This window comes from Gastrolobium bilobum, unplaced genomic scaffold (assembly GCF_033153095.1).
Source record: "Gastrolobium bilobum isolate Gb01-03AN ecotype WA unplaced genomic scaffold, APGP_CSIRO_Gbil_v1 utg500, whole genome shotgun sequence".
In the NCBI taxonomy this organism is placed as follows: Eukaryota; Viridiplantae; Streptophyta; class Magnoliopsida; order Fabales; family Fabaceae; genus Gastrolobium; species Gastrolobium bilobum.
In genome coordinates, this window is record NW_026896335.1 from 1028358 (window position 1) to 1038291 (window position 9934).

A 9934-nucleotide genomic window follows, 5' to 3' on the forward strand; every position below is an offset into this window, starting at 1 on the left:
TGTCATCATAATCCTCTTGAGGTCCCAGGGTGATGGGGTGTTCTTGTTTTCTTTTTTTTTTAAAAGAAAAAATAAAATCTAATCCAATATTCCTTTAACAATTTTGAAACTAAATCCTCACATTTTTTTTAGTACATAATGGGGCCGAAGCCCAAATCTTCACATTAATATGGCAATAAAACCTTCTTTGCATTGTGTACCAAAAAAACAAAAAATACTTGGTAATTCTTTGTATTCAATAATCAGATACTATTCTTCATTCACAGACCAGAAAAAAAAAAAAGGAGTCTCCTAAATCAGATGCAATGAAGCCTTAGCTGATAATACTCTACCCCTTTTTTTTTAATGGGAAAAAAATATCGAATGTTACTTTAGATAATTTTATCTAATGTTCATCGTAACGACGTCGTTTTAAGGTTGAAAAATTAAAAATTAAAATGATAAAGACTATTATAATCCTGAAATATATTAAAATTACAAATACACCATGATTTTCGTCCCAAAACGATATCGTTTCGACGAACATTAGATAAAGTTGTCTTAAGTAATTTTAGAAAAAACAAACCTTTTTTTAATTGAGCATTGTATATAACACGATTCAATCCCATCTCATCTCAATGCATCCATTTTGTGACAGGCAAAAGCATTTCTTCAAAAAAAATTATATATATAATTTCAAAATAAATAACTTTAAAGAATTTTGAGTTCAATTTAAATACTTAATTTTATTTTGCACAATAATGATCAAACTATAAATCATTTGGTCATAAGCTCTAATAATATAGCATGCAATCAACGTCTCCTAAAAATTAGGAAGGATGAGACTAATCCCTCATTCAAGGAAAGAGGCACGTCCTCTGACCCTCAAAGATTTTCTAAGAATTTTCTTGATGCAGGGTTTGAACTCCTGACTCAAGCAAACTCTAGGTAGCTCAGTTGCCAATTGAGCTACCCTTGGAGGTTTATTTGGATACCTTTTAATGGTAATAAAAGGTTTTATTTATACAACAATTCTCATCTAACAACCAAGCTAACATACCGTTGAGTAATCTTAAGTGTAAATGATTGAGTAAAAAAATCTCACATTGGTTAAGAATGGACTAAGTGAGTACCATATAAGTGGAAGGATCCATGCACCTAATATCTTAAGAATTTGGATTTAATTGTTGTGTTTCAAGCCCACTTAATATTGCTACTCATTTAATTTATGATTGACGGTCTCCCCACCCTGAATTTTTTTTTTTTTTTGGAGGTTTCCCACCCTGAACTCTCGTACTAACAGAACAATGGTCCTAACTATACAATATTCTCATATTGCACTTACTGTACACCCTTTCCAGTCAGCTTGATCTCATTATTAATTTCTTCACGTGCTCTTCATGCTACAAGATAAGCTAACCTAGTTGAGTTCCTTTTTACCCTTGAAGACTTCCTTAGCGTAACATATTCAAATGTGACATTTCGAAAATTAATCGTGGCATATGAATAAATTTTTTGTTAAAAAATAACATTATAATGATCGTTGTCCCCAATGTGACTAATGTGGATGGAAGTAAATCTATATAGCTATTAAAATAAGGATTGTAAAATAATCATTTTAATTGTTGATTGCTGATATATCAATAAATCAGACGTGAAAAGATTTATTCCTTTTTTTTTTTGGATAATAGAAAAAATTTATTCCTATATGGTGGATAAGTCATCATTAAAAAAAAAATAAAGGTGTTCCACTATCATTTTCCTCAAGGCTAGATACAAGTCAGCCACTCATTATACAAATCTCTGATCCCCCCTCACACTCTTGTTGCTCCTCTTATCCTCTCACAACACTTAGATTTTACTCTCCTCGCTTCCTTTCATTTTGTCTCTCTTCAAATCGGGGTTTGTGGTTTATATAAATTATAAAAGTAATATTTATATTTTATATGAAGTATATTTAAATATATCAAATTATTATCGGTTAGTTATCTAAAAATAAATGTCGAACCCGTATAAACGCAAGTTATCCAACGAATTAAAATTGGTCTAACACAAATGAATAGAAGATTTAACAGCCTTTGCGTTTTTGTCAATGGTATTGTGTTCATTTTTCAACTTCTTTTATTTTTAGTTGTAAAAGCAAGAGAGCAGGTGAATAGTACACGTACACGGTACATCAACTCTCTCTTTTTTGTAAAAATTCTTATATATTTGTAGTATTTTTAAATATAATCACATAATATGTATGTTTTATGCCTTAAAAAGTTTTTAAATGTATAATAAGATAATTAAAAATATATATTAATTTATATTAAAAGTAACATCATGTGTTTAAAAAAATATTGTCTAAATTTTATTCTTTTAAAAAGCAGTTCCTTTTATGTACAACTTGTGTTGATTAATATACAATAGATACTGAGGCAAGTTGCTGTTCTTCTTTATTGACTGCAAATCACACATAAGCCAAAAGTAACTATACAACGAAAGTGGTTGCAAGTGGGGGCGATGAGTGCTGACAATAATTACAGAAGGAGATCGTAGAGTATTAATTATTAAATGTCAGACAACCTTAAGTCACGCCGGTTGTAACAAAGTAACAATAATGTCTTCTACTTTCTTTTTAGGACTGTCTTCTCCTAAATTCTTTAAAAAACAATAATTCTGCTTACCTGTTACACATGTGAGCCGCCCTAATTGTGGATCAATCCTAATTAAATAATAAAAATTATATTCTTATCAAATAATTTTAAATAACTGTGCCAAACAGTGTTTTGTTTTTTTGGGGTACTAAAACAGTGTTGTTTTTAAAAATAGTAAGTTTTATAACACATTATAATGGATAAAATAATGTTTATTGTTTTAATTAAATTATTTTAATTATTTAAATAAAAATATTAAATATGTTTTAAATTTTTAAGATGCTAAATCGTTGTACATTTTATTTGATACTTTTTTTTTTTTTTGTTCAAATGAGAACCTACTATTGAGGTAAATTCTAAAAGTAAAAAACCCATACAAAAAGAAAAGGATAAAGTACATTACATGATTGAAAGCTAAAACTCATTATATGTCACAGACAAGAAGATTATAATTAAGACGATTTCATGGTAGGTCTCCTAACCTTAAACATCAATCACATGGCCATGTCTGTTCAGAAGATTAAAAATATATTGGGTGTCAAACTAATATGCCACTATAATTAAAGCTATACATTGAGTTTTAAAAAACAACAGCTTGTTGGTAGGTTCACAGCACGTTAAGACCATTATGATGAATAACTAAATTAATTATGAACCCCAAATTTGTCAGACATGAAAGTAATTTGAGGTTTTCGATTAACTAGTTTAAATCAATATATTCTCTTCAAAGGTGAATTATCTCAGTGTAACTGCGACGGATAGAAGTAATAATATGAAACAGAGCTCAATGAATATCACTAAAGTGTGAGGTCACGTGTGTAAGTAGAGTAAAGGGACATCACATGTGAGGAAGAGCAAGTAAATAATGGTCTTAATCTACCGAACAACCTCATGGAGAGGCCTAAAGTAGGTTTAAACTGATGATCCAGAACAATATCTAAAATAATTCTTTATATTTTTTTGCAGTTTTAATATTTATAAAAAAAATTTAAAATTAACATTTTTGTCGCAGAATTAGAAGTATTAAGAAAATACTTGTTGATTAGCTATATAAAAACCTCTGTAATAATCATTCATGCAAATATGAAAAACAAATCGAAAACACATGACTCCACATGTCATACACGTGATAGAGATACAATTACACGAGATGTGTGGCCATATCTATAGTTTATTTTAATTTAATTTTTTTGTAAATAAGAATAAAAATATCTATAGTTTATTATATAAGTTATGATAAGAACGCATATGTGGGCTGTTTCACCTATTGAGGTTTTTTGTGATTTTCATTTATCAATTTGGTATTTGGTTCAAGGTATTTACGAATTGGGGTCATTTAGTGACGCGAGGGGGACCCAGCGTCACTGAGTGCCGCTATCATCCCCTCACGTCACTCTCACTTTTTTTTTTTTTTTTTTTTTACTTTTTCCTATTGAGTGCCGCCCCCTCTCCCCTGGGGCACTCACAGAATTGTGCCAAGTGGCACAATCTGGATACTCCTATTACCGTAAAACTTCGGAAAGCCATAACTTTTGATTCGGGTATCCAAATTAGATGATTTTTTTTTTATTTCACATAACTTTTCGAGATCTACGCAATGACATCTTATTTGACATATTTTATCTTCTATAATTAGTGTTGCAAATTTGAACTATATTAATAGATAATAAAATATGTCAATTGAGATGTCATTCCGTAGATCTCGAAAAATTATGTGAAATCAAAAAAAAAATCATCTAATTTGGGTCCCCCTCGCGTCACTAAACGACCCCCATTCGTTAATAGCTTTAACCCAATACCAAATTAATAAATTAAAGAAATAAACACCCTAGTGGGTGAAAGAGCCCGCATATGTGGCCTAGGAGATTTTTTATTGAGTTGATTTGTCTATATAAGGACTATTGCAACCAAGAGCATCCAGTAATAGTGGGAACTGCCTTTAGAGTTTAGAGTATGGCTACCCAAGAATCTCTGCTGCACAAACCTAGAACACCCCTTTCCAAAACATTCTGGTTAATCCTCTCTGTGGCTGCTGTCCTAAGCTCATCAGCCCTTATTGCTTCTTATCTCATCAAACCCACCTCCTTGCGTCACCACCATGTCTGTGAACATGCAATAGACACAACATCCTGCTTAGCACATGTCTCAGAAGTAGTTCAAGGTCAAATCTTGACCACCACAAAATACCAAAAATTCAATTTACTCAAATCCTTCCTAATGAAGTCCACTTCACACATTCAGAAAGCTATGGACACAGCCAACGCTATCAAACTCAGGACTAACAGTAGTCCGAGGGAGAAAGCAGCTTTGCATGACTGTGAGCAGCTTATGGACATGTCCATGGATAGAGTTTGGGACTCTATGATGGCTCTAACAAAAGAGACCACTGGTTCGCTGCAAGATGCACACTCATGGCTAAGCGGCGTGCTCACAAACCATGTCACTTGCGTGGATGGGTTAGAAGGGTCAGCTAGGGCCCTGATGGAGGCTGAGCTCGAGGACTTGATATCCAGAGCAAGAACCTCTCTGGCCTTGCTTGTTGCGGTTTTGCCTCCAAATCCAAAGGGTGAAGTGCAACTCATTGATGAACCATTAAATGGGAACTTTCCTTCGTGGGTAACAAGTAAGGATCGGAGGCTTTTAGGGTCTTCGGTCGGGGATATCAAGGCCAATGTTGTGGTGGCTAAAGATGGAAGCGGCAAGTTCAAGACAGTGGCTGAGGCTGTGGCATCCGCACCCGACAATGGTAAGACAAGGTACGTTATCTATGTGAAGAAGGGAACGTACAAAGAGAATGTTGATATTGGTAAGAAGAAGAAGAATGTGATGCTGGTGGGGGATGGCATGGATGCAACAGTAATCACCGGCAGCTTGAATTTTGTCGATGGAACTGGCACCTTTAAAACTGCCACTGTTGGTATGGATATTCCTCAACTCATCATCTCTCTTTCCCATTTTTCCTTTTGTTTGTTAGTATTTATAATATTTTGTTTATATTGATCTTATCCATCTTTTTTATATTTTTGGGGCTTACAATGTTATTATCTATCTTAACCCCTTGAATTACGCATAATTGAATTCAGCACTTGTAAATCCATTCTTTAGTTCAATGATGACCTCTAGAAGATTTTTATAATACAAATCAGACTCTTGAAATGATAAATCAGATACTAATTTCTAATTATCTGAATGTCTGCTGAGAGATAGAGAATCTAGATACAACGTATGAGTACAAAGTAAAAAAGTAGGAGCATTTTCAGCGTTTTCCTTTTTGCTGTTCATGCTTTCTCTATGCAACTAGAACTAGAATATGTAATGATACTAATTTTTATTTTTATTTTGGATATTTAGTATATGTTTGGATTGATTTTTTCTTCTTCTTGATTTTATGCATTTGGATGACAACTTTAAAACAAAAAATCAAAATGTTATTTTTTTAAAATCAATATTTATTGTTTCTAAAAAAAGTCGGAAGAGAAAAGTTAAATATTTAAAAAAAAAAATTAATTTTATCCTAATCTCACTTAAACCACTCCTACCCACTATCACCATTTCCATCACATATCATTTTTAATAATTTTATATATAAAGATTATTTATTATTTTTAATATTTAAATAATATTTTTATTCAAAAGTACTTTTTATATATTTCGTGCCAACCTAAAAAAACTTTGACATTTAGAAATAATTATTCTAATAAAAATAAGCTATAAAAAGTTTTTCTTTTTGTAAAGTTCATCACGGTTAGAAGAGTACATTCGTTAATTGGTTTTGGGCCTTTTAAACATAAGATTGAGCTAATAATATTGTGGCTTTGCAGCTGCAAATGGTGATGGGTTTATAGCCCAAGATATGTGCTTTCAAAACACAGCAGGCCCAGTGAAGCACCAGGCAGTGGCTCTGCGCGTGAGCGCAGACCAATCGGTGATAAACCGTTGCCGCATTGACGCCTATCAAGACACTCTCTATGCTCACAGCTTGAGGCAGTTCTACCGTGACTCCTTCATCACCGGCACCGTTGACTTCATCTTTGGAGACGCATCTGTTGTGTTCCAGAACTGCAAGCTGGAGGCCCGAAAGCCCATGAGTAACCAGAACAACATGGTTACAGCCCAAGGACGAGTAGATCCAAACCAGAATACAGGAACTTCAATTCAGCAATGTCAACTAACACCAAGCTCGGATCTCAAGCCCGTCGTGGGTTCCGTTAAAACTTATCTGGGCCGCCCATGGAAGAAATACTCAAGAACTGTTGTGATGCAGTCGTCACTTGACAGCCATATCGACCCAACAGGATGGTCTCCTTGGGATGATGCCAGTAGCGATTTTTTGAAAACGTTGTATTATGGAGAATACATGAACAGTGGGCCAGGTGCTGGTACCAGCAAGAGAGTAAAATGGCCTGGTTACCATGTCATTACAAGTGCTGCCGAGGCTAGCAAGTTCACAGTAACGCAACTCATACAAGGTAATGTTTGGTTGAAGAACACTGGTGTCACCTTCACTGAGGGCCTCTAGACATGGCCTTTAGAAACAGCAAGTGGGTTTTGCAGCAATTAAGATAAAAATCGTGCTATATATATATAGCTTATATGGCAGAATGAGGTTCGGAATGCAATGGCCATGTAATGCATCATATCCTAAAAATAAACTCTTCTAACTTAACCCGACTGTTTCTTTGTTTTTCTATACGGAAATATTAATTTAGAGTGGCTTATGCACCTTTTCAATCGTTTGTGCATGTATGTTAATAAATTTTAACTACTATTCGATTTTATTTTATTTTTTGAATTAATTCAGTGAGCGGGCCATTAAGGTTTTTAAGGGGTTATTTTCTTGGGAGATTTTTAGACTTTAAACCCTAAAGATGAAATTTTTACACACTATCAACAACGACATAGCCATTACTATGCACACCAAAGCTACTATGCCCTTAAATTCCACCCCATTTTGCTCTGCATCTTCTTCTGATACTCTTTAATTATGATAATTTATTATTTAGCTTTATCTCTTTAATCACTATTATGTTAAGATGTTATACCTCATTAAGGAAAATAATTTTAATCTCATCACACAAACAGTTATACACGCAATTAATATTGACAAAATCGAATGAATTTCACAAAATTAAATTATTTTACAAAATATTAATAAGAATTTGCGAAAGTCTTCAAAAATTCTTTGGCCGCCCTATTCTATTTATTTAATAGTTATAATCATTGACTTTTTGACGATTGCACCCCTAATTAAATAAAAAACAATCACAATACCCCGACCCAAAATTATATGTCAATTTATTTTTGTTTGACCGTTGACTGATCAAAGTAATCAATTACACCAACTATTTAATAGCTTAAGTATCGAGATATTGATGTAATCGATTACAATAATTGTTTAATAGATTACACCAGCAAATTTCAAGCAGCTGAGAAAACAAAAACCAAACAATCTTAGTGTTTCAAATACGCTTCTTCACTAACTTGTGGTTCTGATTTTGTATTAGATCACAATCAAATATCCTACTTCATTTGAACTTGAATTTGATTGTGATTTATTAAATTTTAAATTGTTTTTCCTTTGAACTTGCAAATCATGTTTAATGAGTTATAATTCTATTAAATTCTAAACTTATTGAATCAATTCCTTAATTATTTGACACCTCATTTGAGATTTGTTGATCTTTCTTTGATCCAATGACTCTAATTTATAAGCATGTGATACTGTTGACCTATATCTTGATTTAACGACCCTTAGACCATGTGTTATATATATATGTATATGTTTTATTAATCTCATGTTAAAGGAGATAAGTTATCTCATGTCATATAGATAAACTTGTGGGTTCCACCACCTGAAAAATAAAAATAAAAGAAAAAGGTGGCACAGTTATCGAAGGGTGTGTAGGAGAGAAATTTATCACATGTAGCATAAGAATAGTTTTTCCCTATATATATATATAAGGGAAAACATTTCTGCAGCTACTTTAGATAAAGTTGTCTACAGCTATCCTTTTTTCACTAAGTACGGCCGATCGTACATTAAAATTGCATATTCTCTCTCTGCCACGTCAGCCGACAATGTCTAAGGAAAGAGAAAAAAAGAACACTTTTATTGTTATAACTAAGTACGACCGGTTGTACTTAGTGAAAAAAGGGTAGCTGTAGACAACCTTATCTAAAGTGACTGCAGAAATACTTTTCTCATACACACACACACACATATATTAATATATATATATAGGGCAAGATCATCTTACACCGATGTAAGAATAATAAGTCTTATACCAAATCTTAACCGTTAATTTTCATGCATCTAACATTTATAATTTATTAAAATTAATAATTAATTAATAAATATGACCCAATAAATTACATCTATTAAATGCACGAAAATGAACGATTAATATTTAATACATAACTTATTATTCTACATCGTATATATATATATATATATATATATATATATATATATATATATATATATATATATATATATATATATATATATATATATATATATATATATATATGGGAGGGATCATTTGACTCCAGAGTAAGATTTAAAAGTCTTACTCCTCATCCCAGCCATTGATTTCCGTTCATCCAACGGTTATCATTTATTTGAAATTAATAATTAATTAATGCATTAAATTACTAAATGATAACCGTTGGATGAACGGAAATCAAGGGCTGGGATGAAGAGTAAGACTTTTAAATCTTACTCTGGAGTCAAATGATCCCTCCCTATATATATATATATATAATCAGGGTCATTTTACACTGGTGTAAGACAAATAAACTTACATCACATCTCAACCGTTGATTTTCGTGCATCAGACAGTTATAATTTAGAAAGTCATACAAATTAATTAGTATTAATTAATCATTAATTATTGCCCATCAACAACTGTGATATGATGTAAGACTTATTATTCTTACAATTCTCCGTAAAAAAAAAAAAGAAGAAGATCATCTTACTTCACTGTAAGACTTTAATGTTACACTCGATGTCAACCCTTCATCCAGCTTAAATCCAATGGTCATAATTATTTCAGCATAAGTAAGCACGTGATCTGACTCTTATAGGATTTGTTTTCTCTTTAATTTTTTTCTTTGCGAGGCAACCTCCATTCCGGTTGCTCCCCAGGGATCTTTACATATCCGCCACCGCGACTCCGTCAAACTGCATCCTCTTAATTTCTCAGCCAGCTTCTACTTTGTTAGTGGCCTCTTTCAGATTCCCTATGTGTTCTTATTCACCCAACAAATTAGCCCTTAAATTTTTGTTCTTTTTTTTCGTTTAGATTACTTTTGTT

At 32.4% G+C, this 9934-nt stretch overlaps 1 protein-coding gene across 1 annotated transcript; it reads left to right on the top strand.

Moving 5' to 3' along the window:
* The first annotated feature begins 4571 nt into the window (after window positions 1-4571).
* On the top strand, window positions 4572-7137 carry LOC133299025 (pectinesterase-like). Its single transcript, XM_061498413.1, has 2 exons — window positions 4572-5535; window positions 6440-7137. The coding sequence occupies exons 1-2, from the start codon at window positions 4572-4574 to the stop codon at window positions 7135-7137; spliced, it is 1662 nt and encodes a 553-aa protein (XP_061354397.1).
* Window positions 7138-9934: the final 2797 nt, after the last annotated feature.